The sequence below is a fragment of the Lutra lutra genome, chromosome 11, assembly GCF_902655055.1.
Source record: "Lutra lutra chromosome 11, mLutLut1.2, whole genome shotgun sequence".
In the NCBI taxonomy this organism is placed as follows: Eukaryota; Metazoa; Chordata; class Mammalia; order Carnivora; family Mustelidae; genus Lutra; species Lutra lutra.
The window spans coordinates 61735817-61755734 of NC_062288.1; the positions used below are offsets into that span (position 1 = coordinate 61735817).

General features: G+C 45.3%; 1 protein-coding gene across 3 annotated transcripts in view; it reads right to left on the minus strand.

Moving 5' to 3' along the window:
- SCRN1 (secernin 1) overlaps nt 1–19918 on the minus strand; it is a 67733-nt gene that overhangs the window by 15268 nt on the left and 32547 nt on the right. For 2 of the 3 annotated variants that reach the window (XM_047694185.1, XM_047694184.1), the window contains exons 3-5: nt 9163–9344; nt 4912–5114; nt 1807–2001 (exon numbers count right to left, since the gene is read on the minus strand). In XM_047694185.1, the coding sequence (XP_047550141.1) occupies nt 1807–2001; nt 4912–5114; nt 9163–9344 (580 nt within the window). The remainder of the gene's footprint in view (nt 1–1806; nt 2002–4911; nt 5115–9162; nt 9345–19918) is intronic. The other variant, XM_047694186.1, reaches the window with a different exon arrangement.

Below are 19918 nucleotides of genomic sequence, written 5' to 3' on the forward strand. Positions count from 1 at the left end.
ACACTCCACTAAGCAAGCTCTCTGGTACACTCTTGCTGGTTAGAGTCAATACGGTATTTGGAGAACGTCCTCTCTGAAATGGGAGAGAGTCACATACAGAAGTATCCACAATATTCAGAGCCATTTTGACTATCGGCTCTGACTTCAATTTAATGTGTCAACAATTCCTTGACTCCACAGGACCCCAGCTTTACATTTTCTCTCTCAGATTACAACTCATTAAAACACTATTCTTACAGTCTGTATTCACAAGGATGGATTCAAAGCATCACAAAGGGAAAAGGTCTTAAACTTCCCTAACAAAACTCTGTCTTTGTAAGTTAGGATGCTTCCTCAACCGTGGGAAGTGCTTCTCCTTCTGACGTTCTTTCTCCTTCAGACATTGGTGTCTTTGTACTTGTCTTTATGATACTTAGTATAGCCTTCCTTCTACCTTTGTAAGTAGAAGTCTTTGTAAGTTTCTATTTGTAATATGTCATACCTAAAAATATTAACAGTAAAAGCCTTGATTTCTTCAACTACCCAGTATTCAAATGTTCTCATCGCCTCATAAATGAGTTTCTTGATTTAAATCAGGATCCAATTGGTTGGTAATGTCTCAAATCTCTTTCAATCTCTGCCTCTCATTTTACTCCCTTGCATTGTATTTGTTGGGCCATTTCTTCTGTAGAATTTCCCACAGTCTGAACTTTGCAGATGGCATCCCCTGGTGTTATTTAATGCTTCCCCATCCTCTGTACTTAGAGGCTTCATCAGACTTAGGTGTGATGTTTTGGTGAGACTACGTCACATGCGGCATTATATACTTTTATCAAACTTGTTTTCTTTTTAACTCTTAGAGGTTTTTTTTTTAAGTTCCCATTTTTAAATGGGTACTTTCTTACTTTCCTACGCTAAATCCATTAATTAAGCTCCACAGCAAAAGTCCTTGAAGTATTCTTCTATACTAAGGATCAGCAAACCTTTTCTTAAAGAGCCAGATGGTAAATATTTCAGACTTATGGGTCACAGCATCCCTGTGGTAACTTAGTGTTCAACTGTGCCACTACAGCATGGAAACAGCCCTCAACAATCTCTAAGTAAGTGTGCACGGCTGTGTTCCAATAATACTTTATTTACAAAATTCTGGCCACCAACATATCATAATCTGCCAACCCCTGTTCTAAATGATCACAGGTTTACCTTACAAAACACATGTATCACTGGCAAATGCAAAATGTGGCCACGGTGGTTTCTTTGGAAGGCACCAAAGTAACAAGTTACCCAGTCACTACATTTACCTAATTTGGGATTCTGCCGGAGTCAGTAACGGGAGGGAAGACAGAGGGTTCGGGAAGAGAATTCAGGTCAACAGTTCAAATCAATAAATGTTCATGGAGCAAAAGACCGTAATGGGCACCACAAGGGGATCCCATGATGAGTTAAGGACAGTGCCCCGCCCTCAAGGCCCAGCAGGCTAATGAGAGCAGAAAACACAGAAGACAATAAGGCAAATACACAAAGGCTGAGGTAGAAAGAAGGCTATACTAAGTATCATAAAGACAAGTACAAAGACACCAGTGGAGATGGAGAAAGAACGTCAGAAGGAGAAGCACTTAGCATGGCTGAGGAAGCATCCTACAACAAGAGATACACATCGTCATCCTGCCAGCTCCTCAGGGCCATCAGCACAGGTTGGTCTCTATGGACAGGTTCTATTCTCATCTCCTCCTCTTTGCTCACTCTCCTAAAATCAGACACGTTCTCCACAATAGCTACAAGACAACAGGTATGAGAGGGAGAATCATAAGGGATACGCTAACTCACCTTCTTTCTTTTCTATGCTGTCTTTGCCTGCACAGCAGTCTAGATGGTCTTCAGCTGAAGAAAAAACTTTGGAAAAATTGAATTCGTCCTCTCCCATCCACCAGCCTTGACTCTGAGCATAACTTCGGAGTTCAGGGTGCTCCACATCGATCTTAGTGGTGAGTGAAAGCTGATTGCAAATGCACTTCACTCCCTCTGTAGAGAGTACAAAGCCCCATTAGCTGGAAATAGGCTTGCAAAGACTTAATCAAGAAAGGGAAATTTACAGGGAATCCCTTCTCTGCAACTCAACTTTAACTCTAGAGAGGAAGAGACTCTATTTTTGAGAGAGAAACACACAAACCTTTGTCCTCTTTTAAGGAGACCTCCCGGAAGGTTTGACCAGTGACCGGGCATTACCACATTTTAAGTGAGCAACAGTCACTTGATCTACAATTCACATTCAAAAGGAAACAGGTGAAGCCCTCATTATGGCTAAATGAGCCCCGAGCATTTATTACTAAGGTTTCTTAAAGAGACACGGCACTACTAACAAGACTTATGAATGTCGCAACTATAGAGATTTCCCTCCCCAATTTAACCTTCTTCTACTTGAGGGAACCCTCTACACCTCCATCCTCTGCCCAAATACATCATTTTTGGAAAATACAAATATGATACTTCTTCATTCAGCTATTTTTTTCTTTCGGGTGCCAACATTTAGAAAACCACAGTGGCACTGATAATGAATTATTCTAAAATACTGGAATGCACCTGTCAACATGTGTCTCGGAGTCTATCAGTAGGGGTGCATGCGTGCGTGTGTGTGTGTGCGTGTGTGTGTGTACAGATGTGTCCGTGTATATGGGTGTGGGAGATCTATGGGAATTTTTTCTCATAAGAATATAAGTGTGACTTAAGAAGTCTAGAATCAGAAAGACCTGCACTCTGAGTACACTCGGCTTGATGGAGGAGGGCGAGGCCAGAAATCCTCCCGGCTGCTGGCAGGCTCACTCTGGCTCCTCCAAAGCCTCAGTCTCAAATACCCTGAGGGTGACTTGGCCTTCAAGCTTCAAAATGCTCTCCAGAACTCTAAGAAGTTATGAGCTGTAATGCAGAAAGGCCCTCCATATTTGCTACCTCCAGGGAGCATGCTGATCTTCTACATTTTTGGACAATGAAGTAGAGGGAGAAAGCTCAAGCCATGGGCCACAATAAAGCCATGACTGCCTGAGAACCAGATCCGAGAGACAAGGTCAGTACTGTACTCAGTTCTCCAGCATGTTCTGCTTCACTGACTTATCTTCCAAAACAAGTATTCCTAGCTGACAGGCACTGGCCTTTTGCCATTCATCTTTCCAGAGGACAACACAAGAATAAAACCCCTTAAAAAAATTAAAAATAAAAAGTAGCTCTGGCCTAAACAAGTGATTTTGGCATTCTTCACACTAAGCTATCAAAAAAATCTTGTGCACAACTCTCCACAGACAGTATGTCCCTCAAGGGCTGATTTATAATAGATGTTTGCTTTCGGGGATGGGAGCGTTCAGGGACCAGACTGAGGAGATCCTACTGTTGGCACCCTGCTGCAGGGAGTGAGGACATGAAATCATGTCCAAGGAAGGAGTCCAAGGAATGGCTGGGGCTTTATTTCAATAGTTGGGGAAAGACATCACTCATTTTGAGGAGATGGATATTTTTAAGGTGTATCTTGAAGGGCAATGAAGCTTTTGAAAGGCAGGTATAGATCAAAAAGTTTTAAGTTCTACTGAAAAGCAATCTAGGACTGCTTCATCAGCATGGACCACTAGCCCTCTGGATGGAACCATTTGATAGTAAGGCTTCATCCTAGGAGAAATTTTTGGTAAAGGAGTGTTAAGCTCTTGCCCAGCGGGAGGCTTGGTGATACAGTGGCCCACACGGGCTGCATCAGTCCTGTGAGGACCGAAGGAGTAGGGCAGCAGGCACACATGGGTGTGTGCTGGGCACGTGGGGGTGGGGGAACTCCCTGACATTGTTGCAAGGGTGCCGTCAGCCCACTCGACACCCTTGTGAGTATAAGAAGAAGCCTTCCTCGTCCAGGCAAGCACCACAAGCCAGCCTCACACAGGACACAACATACCTGTCGCCCACGGCAACCCTGATCCCCACACTGACGGCGGCCATGGAAAACAATGGGCTTGATTCCCAACTATTACAGTAGAGCTTCTGCTTCTAACTCAGGTCAGATTTGGCTCCAATCCCTCTTAAGGCAGAGATGGAAAACCGGTTTCATCCCTATCATCCCCATCATCGATTCTGAGAAACCTCAAGAGACTTCCCTACAAATTCAGTTGAGAAAAATACATAGACCAAATCTAGGTCCAATATGAGAGTGTTATGACCTACCAGCTGTGTCAGGGAATGGCAGCTCACAGTCCATGTACTTGTCATTCAGTCCTAAGGAATGTAAGTGGGGCTTCACTGGCCAATTTTCTCCTAGAACTCCCTAGTCCTCTTGGAAACCCTTTAGCCCTTTCTGGGACCCCATCCGGTCCCCAGTGTGAAGCTGCTAAGTGATGAGACAGGACAACCACACCCCCTCTAACATCTCCTCCCTCAGAACCATCTCAAGACAAATGCTACAGGGAGCATGGAGCAACAACTGAATGCATCCTTCCGGATGCATCCCTAGTCCTCTGCTCTTCTAGAAACACTGTCTCACAGAGAAATGAGCTTGTTGGCCCAGAGGCAGTCAACAGTCCCCACACAGATCCAAATTCCTCTTTCAGAGGAACATTCCAAGTGCAAGGAGTACGGGACTGGGGGTGACGAGGGGCAGCTCCCTGTCATAGTGGTTCGCTGACTGAACGGACTGGGAAAATCACCATTCCTTTGACCAAGTCAGAGTAACCATTTGGGTCACGGAACTGCTGGTAGTCAAAATTGGGTCCTGCCCAGAAAGCAAATAGAAAATAAGAAATGTCAAGGGTGTGTTTCCCAAGTGCTGACATCCCCACACCCCAGGCTCGTCTCTAGAAGCAGAGCCCAGAGAGAAGGTCCAGCACAGAGAGGGTGGGCACCAGCAGCAGGATTCCTGCACATCTGGCAGCACCCGCCTCGGCCGCCCCATCCACACGGGCTCACCTGCGATCCGCTCGGCAGCCCAGTACTTTCCCACAGTCTCCAGCACCCAGGCCTCCTCGCGATCCACGATCAGATATGCGCTTTGGAAGCTGTGGCAGGAGTCTGCGTCTTCATAGTAATTCCCACCTTGTCCATGTTCTTCCAACAAGGCGACGATGACATCTAAGGCTTCTTTAGCTGTCATCCCTCTTTCTAAACCAAGCCTGGAGGAAGAAAACCAGAAGTGTACCTCAGTCCTTTCCTAGCATGTGGTTGTTACCACGGCAACCAAAGACTGGGCCGAAGCTGAGCTAGGAAGCCAGCCAACGTGCGTAAACACGTTCCATCCACGGGCTGAGACCTAGATGCACGGCACTTGAACTCAGAATACATCTCTCCCACGTTTGGTTTCAAATCATGGGGGTGTTTTCTGTCTTTGGGCACCTCCCTCCCACACAGACAGAAGAGTCAGGAACCCAGCAGCTTCTCCCTTGTGAAGGGCAGCTCAGCCTCCTGTTTCCTTTCTAACTCTGGCTCCCCTGGAGCTAGGGAGCTCAGCTCCAGCCTTATCAAGAACCCCTTTCTGTGGCTTATCCTCCCTCCTGCCTTTGGGCAAAAGGATAGCTCTGGGGGCGCCTGGGTGGCTCAGTGGGTTAAAGCCTCTGCCTTCAGCTGGGGTCATGGTCTCGGGGTCCTGGGATCAAACCCCGCATCGGGCTCTCTGCTCAGCAGGGAGCCTGCTTCCCTCCCCTCTCTGCCTGCCTCTCTGCCTACTTGTGATCTCTGTCAAATAAATAAATAAATAAAATCTTAAATAAAAAGCGGGGGGATAGCTCTGCCCAGGGCAGCCCTGATCTGTGCTATTCTACACCAGGTATGTGGCTTAATAACAAAAGTGTTCCATGACCAGCCACTGTCCTCGGTGCCTGTAATTTCCTGAAAGATCTCACTAGGTATGGTGCCTGGTTAGGACATCAATGCTTTTCAACATATCTCTCCTCCACCCTATTGGCCTCCCTCTGCTGGTGTGGCTTAGGGCTTCACTTATCAAAAAGTACATCCTTCTTCTGAAGTCAGACAGCAGTCTCCTCCCAGCCCTTCCAATTAATTGGCCCCCTAAAGAGGGCATGGATATTGTCTTCTGCGCAACCTGAGCCAGCTGCATACTGTATCGAGCTCAAATTTATGTTCCCTATGAAGTAAGTACCTACATCCTTGGGTTACCCGTGGGACAGGTTTATGAGATAATGTGAAAATACAAGCACAACCAAGGGGGTCCGTTGGAGAGGCAGCCCCCTCTGGCAGAAAAGCAGTGACTCAGAGAGAGGGCATGTCTTCCAGGTCCGGTCCGGCCACCCACTGGCAGCATGACCTTCAGTAACCTAACCTTTCTGAAACCTGGTTTTTTCCTTTGCCAAGTCAAAAGGGCAGTACATCCCTCTCAGGCTGACTGGAAAGAGGATGGCACACGATACGCGCTCAGTACATGTCTTTTTGTCCATCTTTTCCTCCACGTTGTCATTCTGGGGGCGGGAGTGCGAGAACTTCGGGGCAGAGGCTGAGGCGCATGCTAGGACGGCGGCGACAGCCAGCTCTCGGTGAACCGCCAACACACCGGACGTTATTGAAATTCACCCGGCTTGATTCTTTCTGAAGGGACATTCCCTGTGCTGCCAGGGAGAGGAACAGATGATGCTATGGACGCATTCTTCTAACAGGCTTATTTTCACCATCAGATCATTGTGATCAATTCGTTGGGCATTTCTCAATTTTAGTGTATGTAGGAAGACTTGGTGACAAGCCACTGATTTGCAAAGCCGATCCCTAACACCTTGGGAGAGTGACCAAAAATAACCTCACCAGAAGATGGAATTAAGTAGACTTTTCTGTTGGTCAGTGTCATCTTCTCCGAAGAGGAAAGGCAGAAGCAAACAAGCAGTCATCTGCTTTTGGGGATCCAGAGCAAGTAAGTGTGTTATGAGCACCTCTATAGGTCTGTCCAAGCTGTTTCCCCAGGAGGGTCCCCCTCCTCCCTCCACAGGTCCTTGGAGCCTCTGGTCACACTGCCCCATGCATACATTCCAAGCAGAAGCCTGTCCCCAGGGCTTGTATGGGGCTCCGATTTGCCTGGACAAACATGTGCGAGCACCATGTGACACCTCGCCAGGGGCACCCCGCCTCAGGAACCTGTGATTTCTCTTGTGCAGGTCTAGCTCACTCTCCCGCTGTGCCGCCTGCTGTGTTCCACGCTGAGACTCCCAGCATAGCGATTGCCCTCCCACGCTGACTTCCATGCCCTCTGTGCCCAGCATCTGCAGCAGGACCTCGACACCCATCCACAGACACTCCTCTCACTCTCCTCTCCCTGTGCCGGGACCACGGGAAGCGATACTCCTTTGTCCACCTGGCCATTCCCACCTTGCCTCGGTGCCACGGGGCGAGGACAGGACAGCCTGCCCCACGGACTGCCAATGGCCACAGGGTTACACACCATCCAGCTCCAATGACGGGTGGACACACTAGGGCTACAGCGGTCTAGAGCCCCAAGTCACTCGATGTCAAGACGCCTGTTCCTAAGCCTTTCAGGTGGTCTGGCCTCGTAGATGGGGCAGGTTTGTGTGATTCAGAACGAGAACAGCCTCTCTCTGGCCCCCATGCCTACTTCCACACTGGCTGCTCCACCTCCTTAGGGGCATGACCGGGGCAGGCAAAGGGATGCAATTTACCGGGCCAAGGCTCAAGTCTCACTCCGACATCTACCTTCGGTACAATCCAGATCCTCCAAAAGCACGTGCTTGGTCCAGGTTTTTTCTGGGTCTTGGAGTTAGCTCCTCCCAAATTCAAATTCTTGTTTTATGGCAAGTCCTTGGAAGAATCCCTACTTGAGGCCCATGACTCACACAGGTGTGTCAAGCCCCCTGGGCCCTTCCCTAGAAGGTTAACAGACCTGGCCATCGGTTGGTGGGAGCTACAGACCACAGAGGTCTCGGCGTAAATGTGCACGTTCTCCCTACACAAACTACTAAGGGTCAAAACCTCTAGTCCTTTATACAGAATGTTGGTTTGGGAAGGTTCTTGAGAGGTCAACCCATCGAAGGCCTCCCTCAAACAAATGTGGCCCAGAGATGTGTTATCACTTGGTACATTCACACTGAAAATCAAGGCCCCTGGCTCCCAGCCCAATATTCTTTCAACTCGGTCATGATTCTATTGCATTTCACTGTCTCAGAAAAAAAGAAAGTCATTTCAGAATGTCATTCCTCTCTCTCTCGCCTTTGGTCATTCAGTCATTGATCAGCCCCTGCAGGACAGGCCCACAACTCTGGGTGCTCGTGACACAATGGGAAGCGAGCAAAGGTCCCCATCCCACGGAACCCACACATCTGCTTCCCCCTGTTACACACCAGCTGGCAGAGCAGCAAAAGGAAAACAGATGACCGAGATGAAGAGGGCCGGGAGGGCCATGGCTCTCTCCTTTTTTCCTTTATATCTTAGGTATTTTATATGATTCCTTCCTTCTTTCCTGTATTTTAGATGTATTTCAAACCATAAACCATAAACTTCACCCACTTAAAATCAGTTCAGTGATTTTTAGGGTATTCGCAAAGTTGAGCAATTATCACCGCAATCTAGATTCAGGACATTTTCAACAGCCCACAAAGAAGCCTCATACCCATTAGGAATCACTCCCCATTTTCCCATCCCAACCCCAGGCAACCACTCATCTACCTTCTACTACTATGAATTTGCCTGTTCTGGACATCTCATGTAAATGCAATCATACCATATGCAACCTTTTGTGTCTGGCTTCTTTCACTTAGTATAATGTTTTCAAAATTCAAGCATGTAGCACATGGTTGGTTTTTATTACTTACTAATATTCCATTGTAATCTACTCTTTTTCTCTAATACCTTGAACTTCATATCAAAAGGCACACGTCGGGGCGCCTGGATGGCTCAGTCAGTTAAGCATCTGCCTTTGGGTCAGTTCATGATCCCAGGGTCTTGAGATCGAGCCCTGTGTCGGGCTTCGTGCTTAGCAGGGAGCCTGCTTCCTCCCCCGGCTCCCCGCCTGCCTCTCTGCCTACTTGTGTGCGCGCTCTCTCTCTCTCTGTCAAATAAATAAATAAAATCTTTAAACAAACAAACAAAAAAAGGCACATGTCTTCTTTGGGGGCCTTGTGTTACAAAATATGAGGTTTAGAGGAAAGAAACCCTATCCCCCTTCCCTGCCTGTTCGAGCAGGTGTTTCAAAGAATCGTCTTGTAGTACCTGACCAGATCCATCCCCAATAAGGCTTCCGTCTCAGCGGCTGGTTCTCTGGCATTGATGGCTTCATTGGCTATGCACACACCATGCTCGTTGGCTCCCATTTCTGCCCCCCAAAGCCAAGCAGGTCTGCTTATCACGATGGCATGGGTCCTGGAGACTTGGTCGATTGAAATGTAAGTGCACTGAAAAATGAAGACAGGAAAGAAAGGACCATCACCTGCCAGGATCCGCTTAGTTTCCACCCTGGAACTTACACTGAACCACCACATGAGTTACAAACAGACACCCCCCCCACCAAAAAAAATGAAAGGCCTCAGGAACACCAGACTTCAAAACACCCCAAGTCTCAATGTAGCTCAGAGGTGTCTCTAGCAAGCTGCAGATTCACTGATCGGATGTCCGTCTCTGTTTCAAGCCCAGCTGATCCACAGGGCTCTCCTCTTCTTGAACCTGGCATTCAGCCAACCTCCGCCCCAAATATTCTGCCAGGTCATTTCAGTAGGCACAGAGGGCACCAGCGTTTGAAACACATATAACTATTTATTCTCAGAGGCAAAAATCCTTCTGGATCAGCGGTTTTCAAACTTCTTTAAAGTTATAGCGCCCTCCTATAGGAGACACTTGACCTGGAGGGCTGACATAGAAAGTGGATTAAAGGGAAAATGTGTTGCCTGAAGAACAGGGGTTCTTATGCCCCTAGCAATGATACCAAGGGCTCCCTGGAACCCAGTTTGACAACCTCCACAGCTGCTCTAGGGGTAGAAAAGGGAACATGATGATAGTATTTTACATTTAACTAATGCATTAAATGTTCTTTTATAAGCTATGCTTCCCTGTCTGTCTCATCTGATTCACACACTAAGCCTGTGCAGTGAACCCATAAGGAGACAGTCGCAGAAAGGCATGTTTCTACTGTTGTCAGGACTGCAAGACACACCCCTTGGTGTGGTCTATCTTACCTTCTCCAGGCTGCTGTGTCTCTACCTGGAAAACAAGTGGGCTACTCTAGATCAAACAATCTTTAGCCTCAGAAGCCCGCTTTCACACAAATTCTTACATTGAAGCGTGAAAACAGTAAAAGTAGTCTAAGTGTGTTGAGGCAAATGGAAGATGGGGCGTGAGACCAGCTCACTCAGAGCCTAGCCTGCTGGTTCTTCCCTCTGCCTCTGCACACTGGGCCCATGGGAGAGCTCCTTTGGGGTAACTGGAAAGCCACTAAGCTAGGTTACCCCAAGGGGCCTCCTGACTCTGGCATTCTATCAGTCTAAGTCAACTCTAGGTGGACGCAGCATGGAATTCGGGGCTCTAAATTACACGGAGCTCTTTGGCTTTTATCAGTGGCAGCAAGCATTTACATTTTAAATTGGGCACGAGGGAAAGCCTCAGTTCAGCATGGCCCTGGATCTTTTTCTGATTCGAGACCCAGTTACACGGACTGAGTGCAGCCTGGAAAGTGATTCTGCGTTGATTTTCCATAATCTCTAAACCTCAGGTAAGACCTGAAACGCGTGTGGCATGCACACTCATTGATCAGGCGACACACATGTCCCCATAATTCATGTGAGGTGTTGCTCTGCACTGGGATAATATTCATTCACTTGATAAATATTGGTAAACTTACAGCTAATTAAATCCAGAGGCTGTCAAGAGACGCTTGAGTTTTTCATGGCAAATTGATAATAAAATACACTCTTGAAATGTTTTCCCCTATTCAGTTCCCAAAAGTTGTTTACTTTGAAAAACAATTCTGTTAGAGCAAAAACCTAGCCAAAGCAGGAAAAAAACTATGGTCCTCTGTGCTCTTCTAATTTGCAATTGAAATTTATATCTTATAATTGTGTTTTTTCATGTAAAAAGCAGTTCAGGCATTTGACCAATGTTTTCCAAAAGCCCTGTGCTCACTGAGCTCCAGTGACAAATTCTGTCTTGAAAAGAATGAATAAATATGGAAGGAATTTAAGATTTTTTTTTTTAAGATTTTATTTATGTATTTGAGAGAGCGCACATGCACACGCAGGGGGAGGGGCAAAGGGAGAGGAAGAAGCAGGCTCCCCACTGAGCAGGGAGCCTGACATGGGACTCCATCCCAGGACCCTGAGATCATGCCTGAGCCAAAGGTGGAGGCTTAACCGACTGAGCCACCCAGGCGCCCCTTAAGATTCTTAAGTATAGATTTATCATAACAGTTTTTTTAAGGGCAGGAAGAAAGTGAAAATAAGAATGGGTTTATTTGGGGCACCTGAGGGGCTCTGCTGGTTAAGCACCTGACTCAGTTTTGGTGTAGGTTGTGATCTCAGGGTCCTAAGACTGGGCCCCACGTTGCGCTCCAGGCTCAGCAGGAAATCTGCTTACGGTTGTTTCCTCCTTCCACCTTCTTCCCTTCTGGTCCTTCCCCCACCCCTCACTCTCTCTCTGTCTCTGTCTCACTCTTTCAAATAAACAAATAAATAAAATCTTTAAAAAAAAATAGACTGGGTTTCCTTATTTGTCTTGAAATTCATTTTTACATGTTCATTTCCATTTTACCATTTACAGAGCACCAACCACACACACACACGGCACTATGTGCTAAGTGCTGCTGGCAGATAAGGCAGTGAGGATGCCCAATTCCCGTCCTTTCAGTTGGGAAAGGAGAAGGTACACATGCAAATTACCATGGTCACCAGGCCAACCTCAGTAGCTGTCACCAAGGCCTGTCTACCTAACATACACTGCATCTTCCCCCTCCTTCTACCTTGGACATCTGATCAACCTGATCCTGCTTTTCCTTTTTCACATTCCATTCCACTTTCCCCTTTCCAAAATACTGTGTAACTGACTTGTATACTGCATATATTGTGTATTATGTTATCTCCCCCAACTACAAGGTAAGCTCCATAAGGGCAGGGAGATAGTTCCGTGGTTTAGTTCACTGATATATCCGAAATCTGGTACATGCGAGGCATCAGTAGATCTTTTTTTGAAAGAATGAATGAAGGGGTCAATGAAGGAATAGGTAACAAAGATCAGAGGGACACAGTACAGGTTCAAAAGAAAGAGGGAAATTACCCCAAGTGGGTGGAGGCTTTATCAAGTGGGTGACATCTGAGTTGATCTTGAAAAATGGGCTAGACATCAAGGTATTCCAGAAAGAGGTAAGAGCCAGAGAGGAGAGAGAGAGAGAGATGGGGATGTCAAAGGTGTGTTCATGGTCCAGGGGCACCCTCCTCTGTGACACTCAGGAAAGCTACTGCAACAGCATTGGGTAACAGGACTGCAAGAGCTCAGTAAGTATTGACTGATAAAAATGTTGAAAATTGAATCCAAAAGACCATATGGTCTTCGTAGGAGTTCAAAATATTTGCAGCCAACTTGACACTTTTTGGCCAAACCCAGAATGAGGAGGAAGAAAGGAGATGCCCAAGGAGCCAGATGGGCCAAATCAGCCCCTCCAAAACACTGGGCTGAAAGCCAAGGCACCAGATCCCCCTCATATGCAACAGAACAGGGGGGCAGGGAGATGGGGAGATGGGAGATGCACCAAAGCCTCAGTGAGCATAATGCACACCCCTTAGGGCATCTCTGTTGTGGACTGCAGCAGCCTGGGCTTAACAAGGACCCTTCTGTGGCTGTAATTCACACCCACTCCTTTGTGTTTGAGATGTGACTAATCACACCCAGGTCAAAGCCGATGGTCACGATGGTCACGCTTGTCTTGTATAGACTGGTTATCTAAAATCCCAGTCTGGGAGCAAACCTCATAAATAGGGAACATTTACAGAAGATGTAATTAGCCAAAGTTTGTAAAGTCAGCCATCTAGAACATGAACTCTGCAGGCAGTCACTTCTTTTTTAAATAAAATTCACCAACCTTCACAGTCGCCACGTCATTAACGAGGCGGACAGTACGTGCGATTTGAGGCAACAGAGAAGGTCTCACCAGGAAAAAAAAAATCCAAACAGCACCTGAAATCTTCTTTCAGTGTGACAAAAACAATTTTGTTTCAAGTCAGAATTCTATCCAGATTTCTAGCAGAAAACAAAAAGAATACGTTCACCACTCAAGAGATCAGTCTTTCAAGGAATGGTTCTGGCCTCAGCTTTGGTGATGAAGCTGTTTAAGAGGCCTGCAGAGAGGGGTGCCTGGGGGGCTCAGTCATTAGGCATCTGCCTTCAGCTCAGGTCATGATCCCAGGGTCCTGGGATCGAGCCCCACATCAGGTTCCTTGCTCAGCGGGAAGCCTGCTTCTCCCTCTGCCTGCCACTCCCCCTGCTTGTGTTCCCTCTCTTGCTGTGTCGTTCTGTCAAATAAATAAATAAAATCTTTAAAAGAAAAAAAAAGTGGTCTGCAGAGAGAGATGAGCAAACCATCATGCTGCCCTTCGGCCACTCCCAACCCTCTTTAATTAAACAAATCTGTCAGCTAGCACAACTTCTGGGTGCCAAGGCCACATAACAACCTAAGAATGTCCAACGTGGGCCGCGTGGTGAGGCACGTTTCTAAATGTCAGCGAGGTTTTAAAGGTGCCGCCTGCACAGAGCCTGTCACTCTCTCAGGCGGCTCCAGGGGACTGGTGCCAGGTTGCAAGGTAGCAAAGATGAGCCTTGACAAAGCCCTCAAGACAGAGACAAAAGACGATTCTTCTGCAGAGCAAGCCCTTTCTTATTTTGCGTGATTGTGTTGAAAACAAAAAGCAAAATCAGCTTCACGCTGTTGCCTACCCTCTGCACATTCCAGCGTGCACACTTTCTGGAGATCACCCAGGGAAAGGGGAACAGAGACACACAATAGACGTTTCAATTAATGAAATGCAGCCATTGTGCTTCCTACTGTACTCAGATGGTGAGCACAACCCTGGCACCACCAGTGAAAACTGCTCTGAAATGGGCTGATGAGTCAGCCAGACTTCCTAGGGTGGTGCTTGTTGGGGGGGGGGGGGGAGGCAGGGAAAATGGGACGCTTTGGAGGAATATTTTTAGTTTTAGAAAATTTGCAACTCTAAGGCAGCATTTCTAATTATCACTGAGGTTTTGGGAGGTTTGTTTTTGTCTTTTTTACCCCAGGGCCTTGCCTGCTACTTGACTGGTTTTTGAAAATGTGCCCTTAAGGTTCATTATGACTCCAAAAAGAGACCAAAAAAAAAAAAAGTCAGCCACATTTTAGAAGAGCTGCTTTTTATTTCCTGGAAGCCACAAGATCTTTGAGAATGGGCAAAGGCCTGGGGTCGGAAACAGGAAAAGGGGACACAGTGAAAGGAAGGAAGGCCCCTGCTGAGCCATGCTTGCCTGAGGTGAGAGCTGGAGACTCCTGGGGCCAAAGAGAGCAGACAGGAAGACAGGCACACAGTCTCTGCCCATGGCACAGAGCTTTGTTCAGCTCTCTCTGATTCCAGAACAACCTGTGCTCTCCGACTGTATAGGAGAATCTTCAGAATTTAAAATTCAGACGCTCTCCCCTGCAAAACACATGTCCATCCCACAAACCACAAATAAAGCTGCCATCCAGACCAAGTCACTAACAATGTTACTGACTCTCATTAATGGGTAGTTTTCTATTCTTCCTACAAGTACTCTTATCCGGGAAGAAAAAGGAAGTGAGCTACCAACAGCCTGCCCCAAACTCTGAAAGTTGTACCTGGAGATACTGAACTCATACAGAACTTCAGATGGAGGAAAATATAAATAAAGTAAAATTCATTTTCCAAAAAAAAAGGAAACAATGAAGACTTTAAACTTTAAAGGAAGGGGTAAAATGGAGATGAGGTTTATTATATAATAACAAGAAACTTTTTAAAAGCATTATGTGTCATATCTGACTTGGCTATCAAGAATTCTGTCTCAGCTGAGAGTTGCTGGAGGGGCAGGGGATGGGGGATGGGCGAGATGGGGGATGGGCACTAAGGAGGGCACATATTGGGATGAGCACTGAGTGAGTATCTATGGAAGTGATGACTCACTACATTCTATTCCTGAAACCAATGCTACATTGTATGTTAACTTACTTGAATTTAAATTAAAGAATAAAAGAATTATGTCTCCACCAATTGGGATAGAATTATTCTCTGGGGCACCAAGTATAAATCATATCAACTTTAACTGAAATTCATTGTTTTCTCAGTCTTCTAATGTTGGATCCCTTGTTTCTTAACTAGAAGAGTCATCCATATAAGAATAGATACACATACCCATCCACAGGCATGCACACGTACACACACACGTACACACACCGTGCACTCACAGAACATCATAATCCAGGAAATTATCCACCGGCTTCCTCAACACTCCTGTCTATAGGAAAGAGCAGGGTTTGAGGAAGAGTCGAGGCGAGTTCTGTGATGCACAGGGGTACGGCATCCTCAGAGAGGACAAAGGCCCTTTCACAAATGGATATACATTTTATCTATCCTACTCCTCATCCAAGAGTGATTTTGTTAAAAACAAATAACCAAACAAACAAAAACAAAAAAACTCAATCTACAAGAGAAAAACTAAAGAACATAAAATAAAATGCAGCCATCTTCCAACTGTGCAGCAAAATGAAACTGGGGGGTGTAATTTTAGAAACTGGGGAACTCTGTTAAGGGACCCGATTTCTCATCCTTCAACTTTCAAGCAAAGAGAACTCGCTGTAGAATGGAGGGTGGATGGACAGAAGGAAGGAAGAGGAAGGGGTGGGTGAGTGGATGACTTGGAAGGGAAGACTGCCTGGAAGGATGGGCCAGCTGGAAGGGGAGGCAGGTCAGCGGATGAGTAATCAGGATGACTTTTAGTACAGAGTTATTCCCAGAAAATGAATTCCTGGAACCTCAGAACTCAAGTATGAGGTTTCTAAGGAAACTGCAGACTATGTAAGCTTGAAATGTCGTGAAATGGCTAAGAAATAGATGGGGTTTTATGAAAAATTCTCACTCTTCATAGTTTAGAAAAATAATTTCCATATGCTAATGAGAGCTTTTGTGAAAGTTACATGATAGTTGTTAGGGCTCATAAGCCTAGCTATGGAAAAGAACCCATCATTCTGTACTTGGGAAAGTTACAGGTGTAACTGTAAGGGAACTAAAGGAGTAAGAGTAAATGTGAAAAGCAAATTTAGAACCATATGCTACAGACAGGAGTTTGGGATCTCAGACCTGGGGTCACAGAATCTCTCAACCCTAGTCAATTCTGTAAAAAAAAAAAAAAAAGAAAGAAAGAAAAAAGAAAAGAAAAGGAAAGGAAAGGAAAGGAAAGGAAAGAAAAAGAAAAAGAACTCTTCACAATGTTCTCCTTAGAGTTTACAAAGTACTTTTAAATGTTGGTTCCCATGTGCTTCACAAAAAACTCTATAAGGCAGACACAGTGGGTTTTATGATCCCTATCTGGCAATTGCATAAACTGAGTCTCAAAGAGGCTCAAAGACCCAAGATACAGGAAATGCAGAAGGCAAGACAGGAAGCCAGGAACCCTGCATCTGGGGCCAGACTCTTTCCACTGGTTTCAGGCAACTATACATTTCCGATTTATAATGGCAGAACATGCATAAAGTACTACATGTTCATAGAAGGAGGGCAGGCTGGGGCACCTGGGTGGCTCAGTCAGTTAAGCATCTGACCCTTGGTTTTGGCTCAGGTCATAATCTCATGGGTCATCAGATGGAGCCCCATGTCAGGGTCCACACTCAGCAGGGAGTCTGCTTGAAGATTTTCCACCTCTATCTCTCCCCGCACTCACACTCAAGTTCTCCCTCTCTAAAATAAATGAAAAGATCTTTAAAAAAAAAAAAAAGGAGGAGAAGGAGGAGGGCAGGCCAGAGGGAGGTGGGAATATTAGTATTCCGGCTTTGAAAGATGCCTGAGTCTACCAAGCAGATGACAAGAGGGGAGAAGAAGGACCTTCTTAGCAAAGGACAGAATGAGTAAAAGCACAGAGAAATACAAAAGTGTGTTATTTGTTCAAGGAATGATGAGCTCCAGTGTGGCTGGAGCCTACGGTACAAGCTGGAACAGAAAAACTAAGAATGAGGATAGAAAAGTAAGCCAGAAACTGTACAACTCTTACGGAGGGCAATTAGTACAAGAACAATACACTTATTGGAAGTGTATCTAGCCACCATACATGCACGTAGGCGGGATGACTCATGTTCAAGGTTCTTCGTGGCTGACTTTCTGGACTAGCAAACAGTCCCAGTGTCTACCAACAGAGGACTGACTAAAAAGTTATGGGATAGCGCCACAATGGACGACTATGCATCTGTTAAAAAAAAAAAAAAAAAAAAAAAAAACAATCTCTGTGTATAGATGTAGAAAAATCTTTAGAAAATATTATTAAACAAAAAAAGCTATAGACCTTTTTTGTGAGTTTGGAATTTTATACTTAAAAAATCAAGTTTCACAAGATAAAACCAGAGAGGGAGATGAACCATTAAGAGACTTTTAATCTCAGGAAACAAACTGAGGGTTGCTGGGGTGTCGGGTGGGAGGGATGGGGTGGCTGGGCGATAGACATTGGGGAGGGTATGTGCTATGGTGAGCACTGTGAATTGTGTATGACTAATGAATCACAGACCCGTAGCCCTAGAACAAATAATACGTTATATGTTAATAAAATTTTTTTAAAAAATCAGTTTCAGAATAATATATATTATGTGCTACCTTCATGAAAAAAGTAAGAAAATAAGGCTAAATATTCATATTTGCTTGCATTTGCATAAGACACTGAAAGGATGTATAAGAAATTAATAAGAAGGGTTATATGGGATGGAAATCAGAGTGACTGGTAATAAGGGGTAGTAAGACTGCTCACAGTTAACCTTTTTAATATCACTTAATCTTTGAACCATATGAACATGTTACCTAATTCAAAATTACATTAAATTACATTAAAAAGTAACTTTACTTTTTAAAAAATATTCCAAATGAGTTAAAAACTATGTCCATACAAAGACTTGCATACAGGGGGGAAGAAGGGCTAAAAAAACAAAACAAGACAAAACAACAAACCAAAAAAAAAAAAAAAGAAAGTTAAAAAACCCAAAAACCTGCACACAAATATTTGTAACAACTTTGTTCATAATTGCCAAATCTTGGAAGCAATCAAGATGTCCTTTAATAGATGAAAAGAAAACTAGACCATGGTTCATCCAGACCATGGGATATTTTTCAGCACTAAAAAGAAATGCACGACCAACCCAGAAAAGGCCTGGACAAACTCTGAAAAAATAACTACTAAGTGAAAGAATCCAGTCGGAAAAGGCTACACACCAGGATTCCAACTACGTGACATTCTGGAAAAGGCAAAAAACTCTGGAGACAGTGCAAAGATGAGTGGTTGCCAGGGGTCGGGAAGAGATAAATGAAGAGGAGGAGCACAGAGGATTTTTAGAGCAAAGGAAATATTGTGTATGATGCTATAATGGTGGATAGGTGTCATTATATACATCTGACAAAACCCATTAAAATACACAACACCAAAAGCAAAACGCAATGTAAATGATGGACTTTAGTTAATAATAAATGTCTCAATGTTGGCTCATGGATTATAGCAAATGTACCACACTAATGTAACATGTTAATAACAGAGAAAGCTGAGGGAGGCCCCAGCTTTCCCAGAGTTATATGGGAACTCTCTGTACTTTCTGTTCATTTTTCTGTAAACATAAAACTGCGCTTAAAAAAAAAAGTGAAGCCTATCAATTTTAAAGAAGAGAAAGGGAAAGGGAGCCCAGTGCCAGCCAGGAAGAGTTCTGAATGGCATACAAATCAGCCCAGACTCTGATCCTATAAACACAACTGTTTTTAAACAAGGCAGTGACAGAGTTGTGCTCTGAAAATCCTGGTGACCCCACAGGCTGAAGGATCTATGAAAAGGAGAGCCAGGGACCAATAAGCAGATGACAGCGGAAGGGAGATGGGGGTGGGTCTGAATGATCAGGAATCCTAGGGAGGAGATGTGAACACAGGACCGGAAGCAATAGGACTTGGTGGCAGCCATCCCCAAGCATCTAGGGATGCATGGGAAAATGAGGGTCAGAGTTTCCCTATAGTCTCTAGATTAAACTATGGTGCTGACAGAGGAAGAGGAACGAGATGGGGAAAATGAATTTGGTTTCTGACCTGTCATGTTATTTTATTACCTGCAGAATACGGATGTGGAAATGTACAGAGGCAGCTCCAAACACAGGTTGGCAGCTCAGAAAGGAGGTCAGGTTGTCTTGGAAACGAATTCTGGTATGGATCAAACTGCACTTGTTTATGCAAGGGGACGTCACTGAACTTCCAGCGTAGGTGAGCGATTACACACCACACGTTGAGGGAAAGGAATCTAGTCTACTTTCTAGCCTGATTGTACCCATGAAAGGAAAAACTGGGTTTTTTAGCCTATCCCTCCCAAAATTAAACACATTTTTCTAAAATATCTATTTCAGACATATTTATAAATGGCTTTTGTGTGATCCTGTGGTTACTATGGCTACTAACAAGTGACCCCAAGATTTAGTGGTGCAAAACAACCATTTATTATCTCATGAATTCAAAGGGGCAGGAGTTTGGACAGGGTACCACAGGGACGGCATGTCTCCTCTCCACAGTGTCCGAGGCCTGGAATCGTCTGAAGGGCCATTCACTCAAACATCTGGCGGTTGGCTGTGGGTTGGCACTGGCTGTCGGCTGAGGGACTTCGGTTCCTCTCCATGTGGGCCCCTCCCTGTGTTCTTCCTACGTGGGCTGGTTTGGGCTCCCTTCATCGTAGCTCCTGGATGCTTAGGGCCAGACCCCAAGATTGAGAGACTCCATGCCCAATT